Source organism: Macaca nemestrina, chromosome 4, assembly GCF_043159975.1.
Source record: "Macaca nemestrina isolate mMacNem1 chromosome 4, mMacNem.hap1, whole genome shotgun sequence".
Lineage (NCBI taxonomy): Eukaryota > Metazoa > Chordata > Mammalia > Primates > Cercopithecidae > Macaca > Macaca nemestrina.
The window spans coordinates 82182329-82208108 of record NC_092128.1 but is presented as its reverse complement, the minus strand read 5'-3'; the positions used below and the strand labels follow the sequence as shown (position 1 = coordinate 82208108).

The window sequence follows — 25780 nt, the reverse complement described above, 5'->3', positions numbered from 1 at the left end:
TATCTTTAAATTGAGAACAATTCATTAAAATATAAAGAAAAAATAAAAGCCACCTAAAATCCTACCACTCTGAACCACTATTAACATTTAGATGATTGTGCATTACATTATATATCTAAATTCATATAAGTGTGCATAAATTGGATTGTATATTAATACTAAATTTATTCTTTTTTTTTCTTTTTTTTGAGACAGAGTCTCGCTCTGTCGCCCAGGCTTGTATGCAGTGGCATGATCTTGGCTCACTGCAAGCTCTGCCTCCTGGGTTCATGCCATTCTCCTGCCTCAGCCTGCTGAGTAGCTGGGACTACAAGCACCCGCCACTACGTCCGGCGTTTTTTATTTTATTTTATTTTTAGTAGAGATGGAGTTTCACCTGTGTTAGCCAGGATGGTCTTGGTCTCCTGACCTCGTGATCCACCCGCCTTGGCCTCCCAAAGTGCTGGGATTACAGGCATGAGCCACCGCGCCCGGCCCTATTCTTCTCCTTCTTATATCATATTAAAATATCGAGCACATCTTCATTCCCCCATGAAGTATAAGTTATGTTAATGAGCTGTATTCATATCAACCTACACATACTGATCATACACACAACTTATTGTTTCATTTCTGTCATATTTTTACTTGGATGAGCAAAGCAGTTTCAACAATGATGGCAATCAATAAAAATTTTTTCTCCCTGAGTGATACATTTAAGGTCAATGAAATAATTATTTTTAATAGTAATATAGTATTTGAGTTCTCTTTTATCTTCAGAAGCTTGCAAATGATTAGGAAATTTCAAATTTACTCTGTTTTAGACAGAGATTAATCTATTATTTAAAAAAAATGAAAGATGAGGAACTTTATAACATTGACTTTGTTATAGAATCTATACAAATTAAATCCTGTTTAAGAAAGTACAAGGCATTAATAGTTTAGACTTTGTGCTCCATTAATTCCCACTGGAACCCATATCTGGCAATGATACCTTTTGGTTTTCTTTTTTTTTATTATTATTATACTTTAAGTTCTAGGGTACATGTGCATAACGTGCAGGTTTGTTACATACGTATACTTGTGCCATGTTGGTGTGCTGCATCCATCAACTCGTCAGCACCCATCATCTCGTCATTTACATCAGGTATAACTCCCAATGCTATCCCTCCCTCCTACCCCCTCCCCATAGTAGGCCCCTGTGTGTGATGTTCCCCTTCCCAAGTCCAAGTGATCTCATTGTTCAATTCCCACCTATGAGTGAGAACATGCGGTGTTTGGTTTTCTGTTCTTGTGATAGTTTGCTGAGAATGATGGTTTCCAGCTGCATCCATGTCCCTACAAAGGACACAAACTCATCCTTGTTTATGGCTGCATAGTATTCCATGGTGTATATGTGCCACATTTTCTTAATCCAGTCTGTCACTGATGGACATTTGGGTTGATTCCAAGTCTTTGCTATTGTGAATAGTGCCGCAACCATACATATTCTTCCTCTCTGATGGCTAATTGAAGAGAGACTCTTAATAGTAGCAATTTTCAATTAACTCTAGATCTCTTAAATAGCCTATTGCTTAAAGAAGAGTAAGTTAAGCATTTAATCAAATCATTATGACTAATTTTCCTTTATCCTAGTCCATGTCCTAATTAGACTAGACATTAACATCTAATAAAAGGTAAATCTAAGGTAACAACAAAGAATAGATGATTGCTGGCTGGGCGCGGTGGCTCAAGCCTGTAATCCCAGCACTTTGGGAGGCCGAGACGGGTGGATCACGAGGTCAGGAGATCGAGACCATCCTGGATAACACGGTGAAACCCCGTCTCTACTAAGAAATACAAAAAACTAGCCGGGCGAGGTGGCGGGCGCCTGTAGTCCCAGCTACTCGGGAGGCTGAGGCCGGAGAATGGCGTGAACCCGGGAGGCGGAGCTTGCAGTGAGCTGAGATCCGGCCACTGCACTCCAGCCTGGGCTACAGAGCGAGACTCCGTCTCCAAAAAAAAAAAAAAAAAAAAAAAAAAGAATAGATGATTGCTGATAATCTGTTTAAATAGAATGCTAAAGAGTGTGAAGTATTAGTGTTATTTGCCAACAATAAAATATTAGAAATGTATTTATTCTAGGTCTCCATTAGCATTCATGTAATATAGTTAAAATTTCTGTACTTCCAATAAGAATTTGTAGGTCGTTTACAACAAAAAGCTAAATGAATGAAAGAAAGAATGAATCAATCATACATACATGCATACATACAAATATAAATGCAATTAGTAAGATGAGAGGAAGGAAGATATATGAAGTTTTAGGAGCACTTTTGGAAGAGGGTTATAGTAATTGAAAACAAAAGTTAGATTGATATACCTGAGCAGCAAATAGAAAATACGAAAGATTATTTGTCTTTAAAATGTGTGTTTGTGTATATGTATGTTATGCATGTATTGTATTTTTCCTGTCAGTTTCTGGTGAATGTTGAGAACATAAGCTTATATAATAGTTCTGTAAAACAATTCAAGAGGGGCCAAAGTACTATGGACAAGCCAAATAAAATGTTACTTTTGGTTTGAGAAAGTCTTGGTTCCTAGATTATTATGCTTAGATATATTTGTATACAACTTACAATTATTTTTAATACACAAATATAGCATCACTGTGATATGTTTTTAAATATTGCTTATACTCTTTATTCACAAGTTTTCTTCTGTTTATCCTTGAAGAATAAGATGATAATTACATTTTTAAAATAAAAACATTTAAAGGAATGATTTCGCACACAAGAAAATCAAAAACTTGTGAGGATTAACAGCCACCTTCTGCCCTTTTTACTGTTTAGTAATTTTCCCTGCTCTTTTTGCTATTTACCACTTTGTTCTAAGTAGAATAAGGGGAAAAGCTACAGGATGTGCCCTTTCAAGAAAAACAATTAGAGCAACAAAAGAGCTAGACTTCTCAAAAGTCACTGGGTTATGGTAAAACAAGACATTGGGGAGAGCTAAGGAAGGGCTGGGCAAAGTGAAAATAAGAGAGCACAAGGAACGAAGAAGAAAGGGTTAAAAGAATTTAAAAGTGAACTACTTCCTGGCACTTAAGTGAGTGAGAGAAAATTAGCAATTTAGTCAGTGCTGCTAGGAAGCAAATTTTCAATTTTGGCTATGCCTTTATATATTAAATTATTCTTGGACTGGGTAAAGCAATACACAGCAAAAAATTTTTTTCTGCCTCTCTAAATAGTTTTGGATCAAAATTGTCAGACCTTATTGCTGTTACAGGACATGTACTTTAATCTGTTATTTGTGTCCAAACCTATGTCCTCTTAACTTGATTTTGTTGTATGTCCAACATAGGAAGAGGTCAAAGATGAAGTCAGCACCACAGTCTAAATGAAACTTTAGGCGCATTTTGTGATAATGGGTCTTCCTCCTGGAAGCAGAGAAATTGAGAACCATAACAACTTTATGAAAAAAGAAGTATCAAATGAGTCAAATATCACAGAGACATTAATAATGTTGAAAATTTGCCTACACTGGTACAGAGGTGTATATAAAAATTAAGGGATTAGAAAATATCATCTATTTAAAACTTTAGTATATAAAAAAGGAAGTATCACAACCCAGTAAATAAAGGAAAAATTATTCAGTAAATAGTACTATGACATTAGTAGTATATAAAAATTTAGTGACAAAATTGTTTTTTAAAAATTACTTTAGAATCTTACTCTGTACACAATAAAACAAAATGAATACCTGTGAGATATCTTTTAAATGTTAAATAAAGGAAGAAAATAGAAGACATAAATAAATATTATCTAAATCTGAGTGTGTTTCCTTCATTAAAACAGGACAACAGAGGAAATTGCAGAGGGTAAAATCATATAACATCATAGATAAAATACACAGTGTGAGACCAGGCAAATGTGGATTAAATCAATGTTCTTCCACTTATTTCAGACAGATCACATTTACTACAATTGCACATTGCCATTGGAAACTGGCAACTAAAAGTCAAAAGCAAAGGATATACTCTTGTACTATAGAGGGGATTGAGCAAAAAAGCTGACCACCACTTATAAATAACATAAAATGAGTACACTATATATCAAAATATGTAGTGTAGAATTTGGCCAAAGCAGTAATTATAGACATAAGTGAATTCATTAGAAAATTAGTATATTGGTTAGTTTTCTTAGCTGCAAGCAATAGAATGCACAACAGCTAGTTTAAAGCAGAAAGGGGTTTATTACTGGGAATAGGCAGAGTGCAGAATTCCTGGGGGAGGCAGGGAAACAAGTGTGGATGCCACATAGCCAGAAGAAATACAATTGGGATAATTGCCCAGCTCCACTGGGAGACAACTCCAGCAAAGGTCATATGCCTCTGACTCTTCAACATCTTTAGAACTGGAAGCTGCTCTCTTATCTGGTGAAGAATAGCCATGTACCTCTGTAGCTGCTTTGTCTCCATGTCAGGATGATCATGTCCCTTGGTTGCATACAGTTTTGTTTACATCCCTTCCAAGATGCACACAGTTACATTCACCTTATGAAGCTTAGGCCACATGTGGAACTCAAGTTGCAAGTGAGCCAGAGATATGTGGTCTTCATCTTTCCAGCCTGTGATTCATAGGAAGGCATGGTCCAAGGAGATTGAAATAGAATGGAATAAGACAGTCTGTGAAATTTGCCATAATCGATTCTCTCCTTTGGATATTCAATATTTATAAAACATTGGTTCTAATCCAATATTTCAAATATCAATAGCATCAACGTGTTATTGAAATTTCACTTTCTTTTTTACAAAGGAAAAGATATTAACCTTCTCTCCAAAGTCTCACTAGTCACTGTGTTTCCTCTCTTCTTGATATTTATTTCTCCTCTAACTTGGTTATAATCCAGAATTTATCTTAATATGCATTATGTTATTCACCACTAACATGCTCTATCTAAATTATAATAGGAAACAGTGAGTGCAAAATAATGTAATTAATAAAAAATAGTAATAAATACATACTAGAACAAGAAAAGCTAGCACAGTCCCAATTTCTGTCATTGATAACAAGGCTATAGTTGTAATAAAACATAATTCTTTCAGTGTGTATTCAGGTTTTCTCTAGCTTTGAGCTAGAATATCAGCTATTCAGTATTCTTTATCTCGCAAAGTGACCCCAAACTTCAAAGATCTGTTGATTTGACCTTGTAGATCCGCCTTCCTAACACCAGCTATGCCAGTACTGGGAGATACATACATTCTGGAGCAGCCACTCCATTTGCCTGTGATGGTCAGCACCAATTACCACAGCCAAATGTGTAAATCTCCCCTTTTTATTGCCATTCGATGTAGTGGCACAAAGAACCACAGACAGCCTATTGGCTGCCTCAGCTTTCAAGTTACTGGAAGTATTGTCTCCTAGTGAAGCATTCACCATTTATGAACTAAAATCTCTAAGGCAGGATGTCCAGAGTCACAGTTAAAGGCAACCAAGAATTTTCCAGTGGATTATTAGGTGTAACTCCCTATCCTACCCTTTGATTCCTGGGAATATATATTCTGGCCTATTGCTTTGGTTCATTTGCACATAAGTTCTCTATCCAGAAGCAATAGGACATCATGACTAAGAAAAGGCCTTGAATAAGGGTGGCGCTGACAGAAGCATGGGTAACATAATAGACAAATCCATAAGCAAAATAATTGTTCATTCAGGTGAGATCAAACTACTACCCCCTCTAGGACAAAGGAGTTCAGTGCTCAATTTATTGCTGACCCAGAGTGTGATGCTGTGCCAGAGTTCAGGGTTATCCTTCACTGATGATGGGAAAAACACTTAAAATGATTGTATCCAGTTAACTTTGGTAAATAGAAGTGTATGTTTTGGGGCCCATACAAATCTTCATTCTTACTAGTCTGATTACTTTTTCCATGAACAAACATTGAAGTGACTGTGGAAAGACTGTGACTCTGCACAAAAACCTGAAAGCCCCATATGTTATTATCATATGGCTATGAGTTGCACTGAGCCATAATAGCCAGGTTCAGAGCTGCTGGTATTAAACCCTAAATGATCTGAAACCACTTTGTATGTTTTGCTCTGAGACTCACTCAGGGCTGCCAATTAGTTTACTTTGTAAATGGATCCAATAAAAACCCTTAAATGTTGTGTATGCCTCTCTAAAATCCAGAGAGTTCCATCAAATGTTTTGTCTCTTTCTTAGTGTTAGGAGAAGCAAGGTATCGCAATTGTCTTTTACTTCGAATGTAGTAAGTCCAAGATTGTGGGATACCCAGAAACCTCAATGTGATGGAAATCCCCTGAATTTTTATCATATCTATTTCCCACCTCTGACACTCAAATATTTTACCAAAGATTCTAGGGAACTTACTGCTTTCTGATTTTGAGATTTTTATTGACATATTGACATCTATGTAGATGTCCTATGGGATAATGACATAAACAAAATCCCTGTAGATGAAACTGTGACAAAGAGAGTTGATGCAGCCCAAAGATAAGGTACTGAAACTGTCCTGCCCTCCTTACCACGTGAAAGCAAAGAGGAAATACAAAAGGCCAACTGGTTTATAATAAGATATTCATCCTCACTAATAATCAGAGAAATGCAAAGTAAGGCAACTAAGAGTTAACCACTTATCATCCTTCCAGTTTTAAAAATATATCTATAAAAGTTTGATAGCATTAGGTTTTGGTTAGGATATGATGAAATGAGACTCATACACTGCTTATCAGAATATAAATTAAGATTGCCATATTGGAAGATGATCTAGTAATACTGTTAAAATACACTATATTAAAATATCTGACTCAATAACATCACTTCTGATATTTTCTCAGTAATACTTTGTATACATGTGAATGTCTAAGAATGTTTATTTTTGAAGATTTGCAATGTGTCTCAAGGAAACACATATATATTCAAAAGTAAGTATCTGGTCACATGTGTGACAGATTTTGATTGTCATACCTACTTCAAGAATATAAAAAGGAGGCAAAACTCTGAGAAAGGATGTGTGACATGATTTCTTTGACGAGAACTATTTCTGCATTCTTTACTTGTACCTAATGAGGAGACTCTCCATGAGGCCTCTTCACCTTCTGAGTTCTGGGAACCTAGAGAGTGAGAGTTGGGATGATTAATTTGGTGGTAGTGGTGCCAGTCGAGCTTGCTGTGCCCTGGGATGCCTGCAGCATGGGCCCTACACTGTCAGGGTCAGTCATGACTGTCAGAATCAGTTAGGCCATGCTATGGAAAGGGAGAACAGCATGGGGTCGTCATGGGTGCTATTCAGTAGAATTGTTGGAGGGACACAGAATCCCAGAAACCAGAATCTGGACTCTTTTCCTTACATAATTCAGGATATAATAGTCTGGAGTTGGGGGCAATGTCATGAAGGGCTCAAGCCTTCTCAGAGAGCTCCATATGGCAGCAATTATAAAGCTAGAGAGCCAGTAGCAGCAATTCTATGAGTTTGGACTATTGCTTGATATTTCTGGGTCTCAGTTACCTTATCTCAGTTACCTTACCTTATCTTTCAGGGGAGCAGGAAAGATGATAGGTAGGTAGATAGATAGATGGAGAGATGATAGATAGATAGATAGACAGATAGATAGTATGTGTGTGTGTGTGTGTGTGTGTGTGTGTGTGTGTGTGTGTTTTATGGTACTTTTTGGCCAGTTGTAGCAATGCATTCTGGATTAACCTACAACCTTCAAAACACTCCTGTGTTTTCATATATTACTTAGTTTTATAAAAAGTTTAAAGCCTAGTAAATTATAATATTATTAAATCTATAAATTTAAAATATGAATGCATGAGGATAATTACAGTATTCATAGTAGCTTTTCTGGACAAATAATGATGTTTAATGCCTAACAAACCATTAAATCAATGATGATGGGTATTATTAATATTAACAAAATTGACCATTAATATTTATTACTTTGTAAACATTTAATATAATTATTTTCAAAAGTAATATACTAGATCTCTTGCCTTAGTACACAATTATCCGTTAATATTAGAATTAGTACACTCTGAAGAATAGCCTTATTAAGCAGTTATCATAAAATATGTAGCTCATTTAATAATGATTTGAAAATACTTTGTAATAGATCTTCCCTTCCCAAAATGAAAATCCATACATGTAAAAGTGCCATCTGCATATACTTAATACATTGCTTCCCTCTTCTAAAATAATTGGATTCATTTATTTTATTGCACATTAAATGTTGATTAAGTTAGATCTTCTCTAACACTTGAGATACATTTGCAATAAAAGAAGACTGTATTTTAACTTAAAAAATATTTCCAGATTATCATAGTATTGACAAATATGTAAAATAGAGGTTGAAGCAGGGCCCCTTGACATCTGTGGTTATTTTCCATTTATACCTTAATTTGTAACTTGAACTTGTGCTTGTCTTATAGCATGTCAAACAGGTATTTAAATAGGGAATCTGGCTGTTCTTTGTATTAATATCCCTTAAGCATCCTCTTCCTTGTAAATTCAACAAAAGAGATTTCTATCATTAAAGAGAAATAGCTTTGAGTTTGTGAAGTACACATCTTGGAACATAATGAAAAGTGTAACGAGATAAAAATATAGCCAACAATGGGCACTTTTCCATTAAGTTGAAAAAATATTCTAGCAGAAATTCCATATAGTTGTAGAGTTTTCATTTTTCCTATTTGTTGCAATTTATATAAAGATGTTGATGTTTAAAGACCTATTTCTGAGTTTATTTGTTTCTTCCCTCAGCCTTTGAAGCCGTTGAGAATACATTATGGAATAGTAAATAGAATTATCTTCTTTTAAATGATTTAGCTTTCCCATTTCTCTCAGTGCAGAAAGAACTAGGCAAATTGTGTTCATCCTACGTTCTACATATTTCAAGAATTTATTAAGGGGTTATTGAGTAGTGGGTAGGATCTTTTAAAGTACTAGTTCTCAGGAACACTTTTTCTCATCAATTGTAAGCTGCTTCTCTTGTTTTATTACACATGAAATACTCTTTACTAACTTTACCTACAACATTGGTATTTTCTTCCTGTTTGGTTATCTACATCATGCTTATGAAATGAATGTACGTTGTATCTTTCTTGCCCAGCATTGAGGCAAAATAAACAAGTGAATAAGTAAGACAAAGCTCCAATTTAGGGGAGTGAAAGTCTGATAGGGGAGTAAATAGCATTACACATGCAAAAATTACAGAGGAACAAGAGTCAGTATATAGTCAAGTGTCATTTTCTATGTCAGGGGAAATAACAGTTTTAGGTTAACAATTTTAGGTGGCTTCCAGAGAGGAAAGTTACTACTAAAATGTTATTAATACCTTAAAATATTTATATTTTCTCATCTCAATCTTTCTATCATCTTCATATCAAACTTTGTAGGCATTAACCATTTTCAACTTGTTTTTATGTCAATTACTCACATAATTTTCACAACCATGTTATAAAATGGAAAATTGAAATGCTTATCTCCCTAATTTAGAGATGTAGAGATGGTCACTGATTTTCTCAAGATCATTTAACAAGGGACAGTTATGCTAGTCTTTTTACTCTCTCCAAGCCAATTATTTCTTTTTCTTCCAATGATTTTTTAAAAATTATTTTAGCAGCATAACATTTGATCCAATAAAACTGAACATTAATAACCCCACACACACCAGTATGTTTTTAAACAGATTAAATAAGCTTCTCTGCATGACCTGAGATAAGTATCTAGGAGTACTGCTTACTAAAGTCCCTTCAGCCTCCCTGCCTGTGGTCACAATACAGGATCCTGATGAATATTCACCTAGACCCTGCTTCGGTTCTTCCATACCTCGTTTCTTTACAGACAGCTCTTCTTATGTCGGGCAACAATAATATTTAGAAATTCTTTCATGTGAAGCAGAATTGCCCCCAGTCCTATCTGAACTAAACCAGTTCACCACTCTTTGTCAGCCTCAGTAATCCTCTGTTCCCAAGGAACAGCTCTGCCTCTTGTCAAATAGATTACTTGTTAAAGTGGGTCTTCCCAGTTCTGAGTGTCTCATTTGCTAATTCAAATTTAATATTTTAGATTTTCTTTTATTACATCGTGTCCCATGAAGGTTTCATGGGCCAGGGGTAGGTTTTTTAAAGATGTATATAGTGAAAGGGAAAGGGAGGGATCCAGGAACTATAAAGATAATGATGTTCTCAGCATGCCATGTTTTCTTCTTTGTGAGAAGCTGGGGATGCTGTAAAGAACCCTGAAATTCAGAAGGAAGGGCTCCCACTGGATGAAGTTGACTCTGACCCAGACAGTGTAGGCTCTTGAGCAGGGATTAATATAAATTTGTCAGAAACTTCATTTTGACAGAGCAATGTAAGATGGGATATTCAAGGGCAAATTAGAGAACAGTGGCAGTTTATCCTCCTAAACCTGTGAAGAGATGTAGAATACTTGGTTTGGAGCTATAAAAGTAGAAATGGAAATCACCAGATAATTTGAAAATGTTCGGTGTAAGGATTTGTAAGAACATGTTGCAAATTACATAGAGGAGAGTTGACAGTGAAGAATTGGGAGAAATAGGAAAGACGTGCAGCAAGGTATTTTGAGGGGAAGGTGGTGTATTCTGTTTGTGAACCATTATATTGGATTTAAAATAAAAATAGGAATCACTTCTGTAGTTATTTTAGTGGAAGTCATGCTTATGGATGCTCATCTAAGGGAATGAAAGTTTAGAAAAGAAGAGGAGACCAGGGAAATAGCCTAGAATTTGCTGATCAGGAGCAGGAAATGATGGCTTTATTTTATGATAACTGAATTGCTTTTTCTTATATTTTTATGAATTATAAATTACATTTCATGACTAGGTTCTATACTAATTCTAATAGAGTAATCACTGGGACGTCCAGGTTGTCCAAGCATTGGGGAATTGTTCAGGTCAGGTGAATGTTAATATAACCCAATGTTCTAGTCAATATAGAGAAGAATTTCCAATCATCATTACTGCCCAAAAATGTTCTTGCCTTTAACCTCTATCCTTTAGTTGCAGATATGTTAGACTTAGTTTCTTGCTCCCTCTCACTTTTCATAGAGTATGAAACAGTTAATCAATTTTTGAATGGGTACTTGGTAATTCTCCTTTAATTTATTGATACCTAAAGTATCTTTTGGTTACCTTTCCTAACCTTCTTAAGTTTTAAAAACAGGACTCTTAACAGGCAAAACTTCCATAGTGCTAAAAAATGCCTTTGATGAAATGAATTACCAAAATCAATCATGCCACTTAGCATCATTTTTGAAGTGTGGTAGTATTTACTCTGTCTCATAAAGCCACCTAGAGTTTTCACTTGAGGTGCGTTCGGGTTTGTGTCCTGAATTTTCACCATGGTTCACTGCCTGGAACAGCATGGGTGATAAGGAAGCAGCTGCATGCAAGCATTCGCTGTGTGAAAGGATAGAAAATCTATGTACTGGCTCTTTCAGGGAGGCCTCATTACCGTAGCAGTTTATCCCATTACTAAATATGCGCCGTGCTGATATCCTCACATTCAGCTGCTGACCAGCAACATGGCCCTCAGCTTTCACAGGGAGCATATGATCACTCCAGCTGGCAGGTGACACCGTTTGGCAATGTTCCCCAGCAGCTCAACAAAAGATTTTCAAATATCAAAGCAAGGGAAAAGACCTCTGTCTTTACAAGGAAAACGGCTTTAATATGCATGCATTTTGCCTCCAAAAGAATGATTGCTTCTAACTTGCTGAATTCCACGACGGAACGGGCACACTTAGTAAAATTCATTCAGGGAATTTGTAGAACACTCATTTGAATTGATAAATGAATAAATAAGTAAATATAAGAAATTTAATTTTGTGTTCAAGAAAGGACTATGACTTGAATTTAGTTAAAGGTGGAAAAGTCTATTTTTTTAAGATTCAATCTGAAAACACAAGCCAATCAGAACTTAGGGTAAGTTATAAAAATTTAAAGTGTTGTACAATTTTATTGAAGAAAGGGACATTACTGATCTTTTAGTAAAATATCATTTCACTATATGGAAAAACTGTGGGACAGAATGATCACTACCTACTCAGGGTCATGTAATTCAAGGGCGGCAGTTTAGGAATATCTTAGGTCTATGAGCACAGCAGTCATCGTCCTCTGTCTTGCTAGAAGTAAGGGACTCAGAAAAACTGAGAAAGCCTCCTACCCCATTTGTTAGTATTGAAAAAGCAAACAATAGATTTGTCGGAAAATGTATATATTTCCTACTAGCATTACATTCTAGTACTAAATCTGAGTATAATTTTAAATATAATCTTTTTACATGAAAGCATAAGAGTTGAGACTACAGACCTGTCAATTGGCTGATGGCTGTCTTAGCATTTGTTAAAAATGCATCTACCTTGAAAAGCTTATTTCCTTTTTCAATTAGTCAATAGAGTTACAGTAACACTTTGCGTATGGCTTAAGTCCCATTACTCTTATATTTTGAAGGCCAGTATTGGAACAGCCATTTTCATTCCTGGGACAAATTATCTAATTCAATTTATCTGTGGCCATGCTGTCATTACAAAGTCTACAAGCCTGCAAATATATTTTGCTTTACACAAAATGAATATTTTACTCTACTCTGAACACTAAATTGTTTGTTCACATTACAAATATTGGGGAAATTTGTTAATATTGTCAAGTGATGTCAGGTAATATCATTATTATAAAAAGTATTAAATTTATTTGTATCTTTACAGGAAGAAAACATTTTTGTAACTCAATAAGAATACTATAAGTGCTTATTAGAGACTAATTCTACAGAGGCTAAAAATGAAATATTGCTATGGCTCTTGGTTACATATAATATATTCTTAAGTGCTAAAATGCTTTATATTTATGAAAAGTCATACAAGCTTATTACAGTATGATAAGCCTCACAAAGGGGATAGGAATTGAACTGGGTTTAGGAGAGTCCCATAGATAGGTTGGGCTCATGAATCATCCAACTCCACCAGTGCAGAGCTTCTCAAGCTATCTGGGGCAAAGGGTCACATTTTTGGTTGTTTGTTTTCATTTGACTTCCTGCATTTCCAGTAGCATGGCCTTACTCTGCATGTCTATTACGTAGTTCATGCCACATACCTCTCAAAATAGAATTCAACAGTAACAAAACTAGCCTATACCCTGTTCATCAAGTTAGGTCCACTGATCATGCACAAAGATGTCACAGCAATTTCAAATTGCTGTAAAATTGCCTCAGTATTTATTCTCAATTCCTGTGCTTAGCTCATTGCACACCCCAACAAACAGTTGCCCTCATTCATGGATCACATTTTGACTAGCACTGCACTAGCGGGACTTCCTGAACTACAAAGGCAGGAAACTAAAATTGATATTTCCCAAAGTTGCTTGCAGCCAGGTGCCTGGATGTGATTTAGATTCCAACAATTACATGTTCTGGAGCTGGGCTTAGATTCTGAACTGAGGTCAATAGGAGAGGCAGAGTATCCATTTCATGGGGCAGTTTGTGCCAGCAGCAACATAGCTTCCTGTAGCCACAGAAAAGAGCTTTATGAAAAAGCTTTAGAGAAACAGCAATGCAATTCGGAGGGCTGGAAGTTTCTCTGGAAACTTGGCTTAGGGCTTCTTCCTCCAGCCTATCCAATTATTTGGTAAACTGCCTAATATCTGGTAATAAATTCTATCTGTGTAATATACTGAATTTCTGTTGTCTGTTAGAAGTAGGGCTACATTGATGAAGATTAAGTGTAAATGTTGGCTGGCTTATATTTTTTGAGTGCTTGGGGAAGTTAGCTCTAGACCAGTGTTTCTCAAACTTTACTGTGCATATGGATCTTCTGGGAATGTTGTTAAAATCAGATTCTGATTTGTAGTGTGGAGCGGGAGTCTGACAAGCTCCCAGTTAGTGCTGATGGTATTGGTCCACAGCCCAGGTTTTGATTAGCAAAACTTTAGATTAGACTGAGCCAGTAGGAACAATTTCCACTCCAGTACCCTAGACTGCAGATGTTAAACTTCAGCAAAATGATGAGAAATTATTGGGCTCATTTTCATGACTTCCCCTGTATTAGAAGCAGTGGACCTAGGGTGACACCCAACATGCAACGATCGTTTGTTTTTCTCCTTATTAGGAAGAAAAGTTTTAAAAACGTTTTTTCATGTATCTGTGTCTATATCTATAGATAGATAGATACATATATACATATACAGAGAGAGGAGGGATGAAAGAAAGAGGTTAAATAAGTCAATTCTAAGCAAAGCATTTTCAAATGTGATTCACATGTTTCAGGTGACAGTTCAGGTTTTGCCAGTCCAGTGAAGATACACAACCTATCCATTTTCAAAATGAAAGAAATGAACATCACAGTCCTCTTGGTCCCACCAAGGCTTTAAGGCTATGTGTGTATGATGCAGCCATAAAATGAGTCCTAGTGTGCGAATGCTCATCTACTCCTGTGACCTTGGCTTTGAACTCTGATATGCTTGTGATTTCTAAGAAGCATATATGCCATCTTGAGCTTTCAACTAAATTCCAGCCTTTACTTCTGCATCTGTCTACTCAACGTTTCTGCCTACTGGATATATGCTGGATATATCCACATCAAGTCAAGAAATTGATGTTAAACTCATTTATAAACTGCCAGAAATTTGCTTCTCATTCTGTGTTCTGCATTTCAGAGAACTGCATTGTCATTCACAAGATTGCCAAAGTTAGAAACATCTGAATTATTCAATGGCTGCTTGTTCTCTTTTAATTCCTTCAACTATACACCAGGTCTTATAGTCCCTAATTCCTCTCCTCTTGTAGTTTACAACTCCTTTTAGTTTCTACTACAGTTGCCTTTGTTGAAACCCTCATAAGCAGAAAAATATAGTTTGAATCCCAGGCCTGCTCATTTCTAGCTGTATGACTTGGAGAAAACATTTAAATTTCATTTCCTTGTCTGTAAAAATAAATCATGTCTCAATAAATCTGGGAAAAAAGATACATTTTTTTTAAAAAATTGTGATGTTAAAGAAAGCTTTAATTATTAAAAATATGTTTTTTAAAAGTGATGCATTTAGAGAATAGCTCCTGGTAGGAACTATTAAAAATAAATATGTGGATAGATAGAGTGGATCTCTGCTTTACAAAGTAGTTTTGAGGATTATCTGAGATATTCTAGGTAAAACTCAACACAGTATCTGGTTCTTTGTAGACATTCAATGATGGATTGCCTGTATTCATCATCATACCTCACTCAGCTTGACTGCTTCTTAAGCAAGACCTTGGGAAAACTCCTTAACCTGCTTGTATCCAGTTTCCTCATCAGTAAAGTTGAAATAGTAATAATACCTACTTCATGAAATTGTTCTGAAGTAAATCTCAGATTAATAATTCAGTACATTTTATACGTATAAAGATTAGAACAGTGTCTGGTACATAGGAAGTGCTATTATATGTTTATTATAATACTAATGTTATCATCATCATGAGAATCTTCTTATCTCAATCTTGTAGTGTAATAATTCATTCTCCCACCTCACCACCAGAATCTACGTAAAATACAAATATCATCTTCTTTTTGTGCCACATCTTTCAATGGCATTCTCACCCACAGGAGGTCTTATTCTAGACCTACATAACAGTCTAGAATCAAACCTAAGCCTTCAATTTCCATTCTTATTTTCACTACTCACCCAAAACTGTCTAAATTGAGGCTAAGGAAAAATCCATTTTCTCCCACCCACTGTTAAATAAGAAAACAACAAAAAAGCTATTTATCTGATATTTCCATTAATTACCTTCATCTCAACATGATGAATTATAATATGTAATTTAAAATTCACCATAGTAACCTACTACTTTATGTAACTTTCTGTGCCTCCCCTAGCAAAATTACATGATTCCAACTTAATTGCTATAATCTTGTCTTTGTACTTCTGAAGCCCAGTATTAAGTAGAGTTACTTAATACATATTTGTTGAAATATTTGGGGTATTGAAAAATTATAGAAAAGATAAACTATACACACACACATTACACACATATGCACACACATATCTGTAAATTATATATGTAAACTATATAATCATATAATATCATATCTTTCTTTTTCTTTATGCTACTAATTTCTCATATTTAGTACCTGTGTTGAAAATTGTTAACATTTATTAGACAAGTATATCTGGTTTGGCTTTTCCATAATTCCTAAGTTCTCCTTTGGACAAGCAGCACATTTGCAAAGTGCATAGATAGTACAAATCCTGTGTCTGTGAGATAGTGATACTAGTTGATCACAATATATCAGTAACTTTGGCTTTGGCTAAAAAAGCAGTCGCTCTAACAAACTGAGATTTATAGCCAGTTTAAACTGTGAGAAGTAAGATTAAGAACATGGGCCTTGCTTTTAGGAAATCCAAGTTCAAATTCCAGTCAACTGCTTACTCTATGTGAACTTGACCAAGTTTTCTAACCTCCCGAAGGCTGCTACCCTATGAAATGGGACTAATAGTGATATCCAGATAAAAATATTATTGAGGGCATTAAACGAGGTAATGTGAGTTGTTTTAAATTTAGGCTCTACCAAACATTCAAATTCTCAAGACTCAGAAGTCTACCATAAGTCACCCCAGCATCAGTCTGCTTAAAAGGACACAGAACTGGAACTGGAATTTGTCATTGTTGTAGTATCACACATTGCTCATCTGGTTGGAACTCTCCTAGATATCCATGTAGCACAGTTCAGATGCAAGATGAGTTCCACATCAGGTAGGTCCAGGAGCTCTCCTGGCTTAAAAGCTTTATTTCCCACAAGACCTGTATCTCTCCAAGTGATCCTACAGTCATTGTCTCCAAGGTCGCCACAAGAGACAAGCTCTGTTCTAAGAATTGTCATATGCAGAGAAGCCCAAAGCTGTGACTGCTTACCAGATATTCACAGTGTCCCCAGAGAAGGTGCAATTTATCTCAGGAGATATTTTATCATAAATAATATAATCTAGTAACAAGTTGGCATTCGTCTTTTATCAGGTTACCAGAGTAACTAACTGGAGGCAGTTAACCAATGGTCATATTCTCTACAAAAAGCTGAGATTGTTAATCCTTTCTCTGCACATACAATATGAGCTTAATAAGTTAATAAGTATTAAAAATAGGATAATATATGCATATGAATATAGAAAATAATATTAGGAAGGATAAGAAATATATCTAAAGGAAATGAAATATGTAGAGTTTTGTAAGAGAGAGGTTACAGAAGGTGTCAGTCATTATTTTGCATGATTTTTATTGATAAACTCATAAGTATAAGAGTGAAATTTTGCTCATCAAAGAGAAAGTCTTGCTTCATGGTTAGCATCAATACATAACATTGAGTAGTAATGGGAGTTTGGTCCTCTCTGTTGTAGGAAAAACAGAGCTGACTCACAGAGCCCTTTTACCACCACTCTCAGATCTTCTTCCCAGACCTCTCAACTCAGACAAATTGACTGTGATGCTTTGAGCTGTAATTGTCTCCTAGGAATGTAATTTTCATACATTTACCAGTAGGATTAAGAAGACTGAATGTGAGTTGTTGCATTAAAATGGGCCAGCATCTCTATGGTTGATTACCACAGTTAAATAAGGCAACTGAATGATGAGACAGAATAATCAGTGCATTCTCCCATTGGACCAGATGGCTTTTCATAGAAAGAGTTGCCTGTGTCTTGTAAATATACACTATTATTATTGAGAATGGGCAAGAGTTAAACTACGAATCAACACAAATCCATCCAATTCCACAAAAACTCTTCAAAGTATATGAACCACCAATTGATGACATCCATACCATCATCTTCATCTTCACATGTAGACATTATAATTTAGAATCCACCATCCCTTTAATTGAAGTACAAGTAGATAGATAAAAGTTTGAACATAAATACTGATAAAATAAATATTAAAGGTATATTTAATGGATATCTCTACAGTTTATAGGTAAATAGATGCATATTATTAATACTTATGTTATATTTAATTAGGAAACCCACATGTATTCTATGTGTCAAAGTTTGAACAGAAAAGTGGATGTACTTGAATAAGCATACATTATAATTAAAAATCACATCTAAAGTTTCAAGTGATATTTAAAATAATGTTAAGGCACATATTAAATTTTTTTCTATTCTAAACAATATGGTATTAAGTTATTATATTAGTCAGGGTTCTCTAGAGGGACAGAACTAATAGGCCATACATATGAGTTTATTATTAACTCATATGATCACAAGATCCCACAATAGGCCATCTGCAAGATGAGGAGTTAGGATAGGCAGTCCGAGTCCCAAAACTGAAAAACTTGGAGTCTGATGTTCGAGGGTAGGAAACATCCATCACAAAAGAAAGATGTAGGCTGAGGTTATGCCAGTCTAGTCTTTTCAAGTTTTTCTGATGGCTTTATATTCTAGATTTGCTGGCAGCTGATTAGATGGTTCCCACCCAGATTAAAGGTGGATCTGGTTTTCCCAGCCCGTTGACTCAAATGTTAATCTCCTTTGGCAACACCCTCACAGATATACCCAGCATCAATACTTTGCATCCTTCAATCCAATCAAGTTGACACTCAGTATTAACCATCACAGATCCACCCTTTGTCAACTTGAACCCATACACATCTCCTGAGACAATACATAATCTTAAAATAAAGACAGTAGTAAGGTCATAATTATACCTAACATAATACAACTATCCTTTGTACAACCGGAAACGCAACAATCCCCAAACAAAATACTATTACATGAAGTTTACAATACTTAAATACTGACATGAAGTCAGTAAATCTATGTCACATGATAAAGGAAAAAGGAAATAAAATGACGATACTTTCTTAGTACAAGTGTGCACACAAACAAACATGCTTTTACCAAAAGAAGGAGGAAATACTGATGACAATTACAGTCTTCTTTTCTGCAGCTGGTCATGTGATCGTAGCTGATATTGATGACTACCTTCTTCTACTATCCATTCTGTATTCCCTTTGCCTTCAGCAAGCATCTCAGGAGGCTGTGGTTTTTTTTTCCTAGTGGAGTGACCCAAACTTTCATTTCTGAAGAGTCTGGGCCAGTTATAGTCCTGCCTGGATTGGGCTGTTGTAATTTCCCATTGACCTTAATCACAGGGCATGGTAATACTAAGAGTTGCCTTAACTGATCTCCTGTATTCCATGCATATTTTTCCTTATCTTATCCACTTTCCTTCACATTGACCTTAATCACAGGGCATGGCAATATTAAGAGACACCCTAATGGATCACCTGTATTCCATGCATACTTTTCCTTACCTCTGTTATGTAGTAGTAAACTGATTTCATCTTGTTAGTCTGGGTCAATCACCCCAGCCAACACTGTAACTCCCTTCTTAGCCTGTTGAGTTAAAGGTAGAAGGAGCCCAAAGTTCCAGGTAGCAACCTTAACTTCCACTAAACTTCCAGTTTAATGGAATCATTGATGTGTCTCCTGTTGGCAGCATTTCTCTCTCTGGAACTGAGACCTCTAGGCCAACAGAGCGTAATGTTGTGGGAACAGGAAGCAAAAATTTTGCCAGTGGATCACTAGGGATGATGGTGAGTGGAGCCACTTCCACATCCATCCCTTGATTCCTGGACCCATATATTCTGGCTATGGGAGAAACAGTATATACTGGATGCTGATTCAGAGCATACATGGCCTTCTGGAGAACTTTGCCCCAGCCCTGCAAACTATTGTCACCTAGTTTACATTGTAATTGTGACTTCAAAAGGCCATTCCTCCACTTTATCAATCCAGCTGCTTCAGGATGATGGGGAACATGGTAAGGCCAGTGAATTCCATGAGCATGAGCCCACCGTCACACTTCTTTAGCTGTGAAGTGAGTGCCTTGGTCAGAGGCAATGCTGTGTGGAATACCATGATGGTGAATAAGACATTCCGTGAGTCCATTGATGGTAGTCTTGGCAGAAGCATTGCATGCAGGATGGGCAAACCCATATCAGGAGTAAGTGTCTATTCCAGTGAGTACAAACCTCTGCCCTTTCCATGATGGAAGAGGTCCAATGTAATCAACCTGCCACCAGGTAGCTGGCTGATCACCCTGAGGAATGGTGCCATATCAAGGGCTCAGTGTTGGTGTCTGCTGCTGGCAAATTGGGCACTCAGCAGTGGCCATAGCCAGGTCAGCCTTGGTGAGTGGAAGTCCATGTTGCTGAGCCCATGCATAACTTCCATCCCTGCCACTATGGCCACTTTGTTCATGCGCCCATTGGGTGATGACAGGGGTAGCTGGGGAAAGAAGCTGAGTGGTGTCCACAGAATGTGTCATGCTAATCACTTGATTACTAAAATCCTCCTCTGCTGAGGTCACTCATTGGTGAGCACTCACATGGAATACAAATATCTTCACAGCTGTTGACCACTCAGAGAGTTTCATCTATATATCTCTTCCCCAAATTTCTTTGTCACCAATTTTCCAATCATGCTTCTTCCAAGTCCCTGACCATCCAGCCAAACCATTGGCTACAGCCAATGAATCAGTATATAATCACACATCAGGCCATTTCTCCTCCCATGCAAAGTACACCACCAGGTGCACTGCTCAAAATTCTGCTCACTGGTAAGATTTCCTTTCACTGCTGTCCTTCAGGGATGTCCTAGAAAGGGGCTGTAGTGCTGCAGCTGTCCACTTTCAGGTAGTGCCTGCATATCATACAGAACCATCTGTGAACCAGGCCCTAGTCTTCTCTTCCTCTGTCAACTGATCATAGAGAACTCCCCATGAGGTCATAGGTACAGGCTGGGGGAGAGAAGGCAGGATGGCAGGAGTGGAGACCATGGGCATTTGTGCTACTTCCTCATGTAGCTTACTTGTGCCTTCAGGACCTGCTCTAGCCTGATCACATATATATCACTTCCATTTGATGATGGCATGCTGCTGTGTATGATCCATTTTATGGCTAGATGGGTCAGAAAGCACCCAGTTCATGATAGGCAGTTCAGGTCACATGGCGACTTGATGACCTATAATGAAATGTTCAATTTCCACCAAAGTCCAGTAACAGGCCAAGAGCTGTCTCTCAAAAGGAGAGTAATTATCTGTAGAAGATGGCAGGGGCTTGCTCCAAAATCCTAGAGGCCTCTAATGTGATTAACCTTTGGGGGCCTACCAAAGGCTCCAAACAGCATGCCTAAATGCAACTGACACCTCAAGCACCATTCGATATGGGGGGTCATATGGCCCAAGTGGCAGAGCAGCTTGCACAGCAGCCTGGGCCCGTTGCAGAGCCTTCTCCTGTTCTGGACCCCACTCAAAACTGTCAGTCTTTCAGGTCATTCAGTATATGGGCCAGACTAACACACCAATTGAGGAATGTGTTACCTCCAAAATCCAAATAAGCCCACTAGTCATTGTGCCTCTTTCTTGGTTGTAGGAGGAGTCAAATGCAGCAACTTATCCTTCACCTTAGAAGGAATATCTTGACAGGCCCACACCACTGGATCCGTAGAAATTTTACTGAGGTAGAAGGTCCCTGAATTTTAGTCGGATTTATTTCCCATCCTCTAGCATGCAAATGTCTCACCAATAAGTCCAGTGTGTTTGCTACTTCTAAATCTAGGTCTCACTGGATCTAATCAGCATAATGTCATCAATGTAATGGACCAGTGTGATACTCTGTGGAATTGAAAAGCAATCAAGGTCCCTCTGAGTAAGATTATGACACAAAGCTGGAGAGTTGATATACCCCTGAGGTAGGACAGTAAAGGTATACTGCTAGCCCTGCCAGATGAAGGCAAATTGCTTCTGATGGGTCTTATGGACAGGAATGGAGAAAAAGGCATTTGCCAAGTCAAGTCAATGGCTGCATACCAGGTACCAGGGGATGTGTTAATTTGATCAAGCAATGAAGCCACATCTGGTATAACAGCTGCAGTTGGAGTTGCCACTTGATTAACCTTACAATAATCCACTGTCATTCTCCAAGATCTGTCTGTCTTCTGCACAGGCCAAATAGGAGAGTCAAAAGGGGATGTGGTGGGAATCACCACCCTTGTGTCTTTCAAGTCCTTGATGGTGGCACTAATCTCCTCAATCCCTCCAGCGATGCGATATTGTTTTTGATTTACTATTTTTCTAGGTAGAGGCAGCTCTAATGACTTCCATTTGGCCTTTCCCACCATAATATCCTTCACCCTACCAGTCAGGGAGCCAATGTGGAGATTCTGCCCACTGCTAAATATGTCTATGCCAATTATGCATTCTGGCACTGGGGAAATGACCAGGAACCACTGGACCCACTGTAAGTCAGACATGAGCTAAAACTCTGTTAATTACCTGACCTCAATAACTGGTGGACCACAATGACATTTTGGGTCCCCTGGAATCAATGTCAGCTCAGAGCCAGTGTCTAGTAGTCCCCAAAATGTCTGATCATTTCCCTTTTCTCAATGCACAGTTACCCAGATAAAAGGCCAGATGTTTTCTTAGGGAAGGATGGAAGAAAGATTAACAGCATAAATTGTACATAATATAGTGGTATTCTTCCCCAAGGTGACCCGGCCTCCCTTTTATTCAAGAAGTTCTGAGTCTGTAAACTGGCTCAAATCTGGAAATTGATTGAGGGGCCATGATTCTGTTTTTATGATTCAAATGTATTTTGTCCATTTGACCTAGAAGTTTTCTGCTTATATAAATTAAGTAGGAATACAGTAGGCTTCCTATCAGTTTCACTTCTAGGAACACTATGATTAATTAACCAATGCCAGAGGTCTACATGAGTCAGACTATTCTGATTGCTGCTTTGCCTCTGCTGTCCATTACAATAGCTATGCCCACCTTGCCTTTGATGGTTGAGTGCCACCACTTGGCCCATACCACCTCAGGATCCAATTATTCCCATTGTATTTAAGTTTTGTAGTTGAGTGACTGTGGTTTCCACTGTTAGATCTGACATACAGAGAAGATCAATTACAGGGCTTTTCAAAGATGCAGGTGCTACCCTCACAAATCTATTTTGCAAGGCATTGGTCAAGGGTATATCTTCTAGACCTCCCAGCTGGAATGAGTAGGTCTAAAGTGACTAATCCACTCCACCATCCTAATCTCCCTAAGCCTTTGGATCCCTTCCTCTACAGTAAACCAAGGGAGATCAGGCATTTCCAGCTTGCTCACAGTGGGCATCTTGTATCCATATTTTAGCTAGCCAAGCAAATAAACCATTAGACCTTTTATAACTCCCCAAACTACAACATTAAATGCAGAGTCCCTAATTAGTGGGCCCAAATCAATAAATTCAGCCTGACCCAACTCTATCTTCCTTCCACCATTATCCCACACTCTTAATATCTACTCCCATGCCTGTTCTCCAGATTTCTGTTTATATTAATTAGAGAATTCAAGCAGTTCTTCTCAAGTATAGCATACCTCCTCATGGGTCATACTCAACCTTACCTCTAGGGGCCTGCCAGGACTTTAGTTATAGGTGGAGAAGCAAACAGGGGTGTTGGGAGTGGCTCCTGAGGAGAATCAACATGATCTTGCCTGGCAACTGCCTCAGGGGAGGCCATCACCATTGCCTCAGGCAGTGCAGGGTTTATTTTCTCAGACAAAGGTGGCAAGGCTGATGGCAGCATGGGTTGGAGAGGGGATGTTGCCAATACTGGGGATAGAGAAGTTGTTTCTTCTGGAAAAAAAAGTTTCATCAGAGTTTACAAACTCTGTGTCCCCAGTTTCATCAGAGTCTTCCCACAGGTCCCCATTCCAAGTTGCAGGGTCCTATTCTTTCCCAATCAATGCCCTCACTTTAACAGTAGACACCTGGTGAGGCTTTGCATACACCTTTCCTTGCAGGTGACCCATTCGCATGATAAGAGTTTGTGTCTGTATTGCCACAATTTCAGCTCTTTTTCAACAGAAGATAAGTCTCTCAAAACAATCTTAGTAGATTTGAAGCTCAGTATCTGCTTCTGAAGCTAGGAGTTAGAATTCCTGAGTTCATCATTTTCTTTCATCACTTTTCCACTGAACTTAGGAGCAACGAACTAATTTCATTATGTTTCTTGGTTCTCCATTTATGGTCAAAGGTATTATGTATAGAGTCACTAAACTCCTTGCCTCTCATGAGTGATGAATCAGGAGCATCAAATGCATTTATTTTACATAACTCCCTAAACAGTTCATGCCAAGGATTATGAGTGTTCTCCATACTATTAGAAGTAGAGTCCTTAGCATTTTGGGATTTAATATTATGCAGCCAACTCCAGAAACCCCAAAACCAATGAAAGAACTCCATCCTTAATATTCTGTCCCTCTAGAACCACTCCTGGTACCAAAATCTATATTAGTCAGGGTTCACTAGACGGACAGAACTAACAAGATAGATACATATAAAGTGTAGTTTATAAAGTATTATCTCACATGATCACAAGGTCCCACAATAGGCTGTCTACAAGCTGAGGAGCAAAGAGAGACAATCTCAGTTCCAAAACTGAAGAATTTGGAGTCTGATGTTTGAGGGCAGGAAGCATCCAACACTGGAGAAAGGTGTAGGCTGAGAGGTTAGGCCAGTGTAGTCTTTTCACGTTTATCTGATTGCTTTATATTCTAGCCACACCAGCAGCTGATTCAATGGTGCCCACTCAGATTAAGGGTGGGTCTGCCTTTCCCAGCCAGTGACTCAAATGTTACTCTCCTTTGGCAACACCCTCACAGACATGTCCAGGATCAATACTTTGCATCCTTCAATCCAATCAAGTTGACACTCAGTATTAATCATCACAGTTATCCAGGCATATTTACTTGATTCCCTAAACAGAATGGAAATTAGCATATGTTAACAGTTCTTGGTTTCTCATTTTCTAAATTAAAACAAGTCTGAAATGAATAAAATGAACAGTATGGTAAACTTAGCTTTAGCTAATTTTACTTAATTAACTTTATTTTCTATTTCCTATGAATGGTTTAACAACTCTTAGAAAACAGAAGAATATGCAAATGTTAGCTTTGAGTCTAACTGCTTTTCCACATCGTAAAGGTTGATGTATTTTCAATGAAATTGGAATCACACCTCCAAGTAGAAATAAAAATGCCCAAGTTGATTCACTCTTGAGTGTAGAAGACAAAGTTCATAACTGCCTGTGAGTCTGTAATGAGAATATCAATGCTCTTTTACAGCTTTTGCCAGCAAGAGAAGCTTCCAATGACCTTCCAGTCCTGTGTGATCACCAAAGAGTGCCAGGTTTCTGAGTGGTCAGAGTGGAGCCCCTGCTCAAAAACATGCCACGACATGGTGTCCCCTGCAGGCACGCGTGTAAGAACACGAACCATCAGGCAGTTTCCCATTGGCAGTGAAAAGGAGTGTCCAGAACTGGAGGAAAAAGAACCCTGTTTGTCTCAAGGAGATGGAGTTGCCCCCTGTGCCATGTGAGTAAATAAAGAAGGGTATAGTGTCTGCCCAAACGACATTTGCTCAGCTCTTTGATTTTGACTGAACAGTATTCTGAGCAACAGTAATTTTTACACACACAAAAATATATCTTTACAAACAGTATCCTTAAAAAAAAATGATTTTACAGAGTAAAAGTGTCTCTGACAAACTAAGTCTCCATGAAATTTTTAGCACCCATTCTATGTTTATGTATTTTCTATAACAGGAGTTGCCAAAATTTTTCTGTAAAGGGGTAGATAATTAAAACATTAAGCTTTGCTGGTCACACATGTCTCTATTGCAATGACTCAACACTGCTATTGGAGCTAGAGGTAATATGTAAACAACTGAGTGTGGCTGTGTTCCATTAAAATTTTATTTAGATATA

At 37.5% G+C, this 25780-nt stretch overlaps 1 protein-coding gene across 1 annotated transcript in view; it reads left to right on the top strand.

The window, feature by feature from the left end:
* Positions 1–25780, top strand: part of LOC105475597 (thrombospondin type 1 domain containing 7A) — a 501118-nt gene that overhangs the window by 224294 nt on the left and 251044 nt on the right. Inside the window, exon 3 of the mRNA XM_011730984.2 lies at positions 25140–25388. Within this exon, the coding sequence (XP_011729286.2) occupies positions 25140–25388 (249 nt within the window). The remainder of the gene's footprint in view (positions 1–25139; positions 25389–25780) is intronic.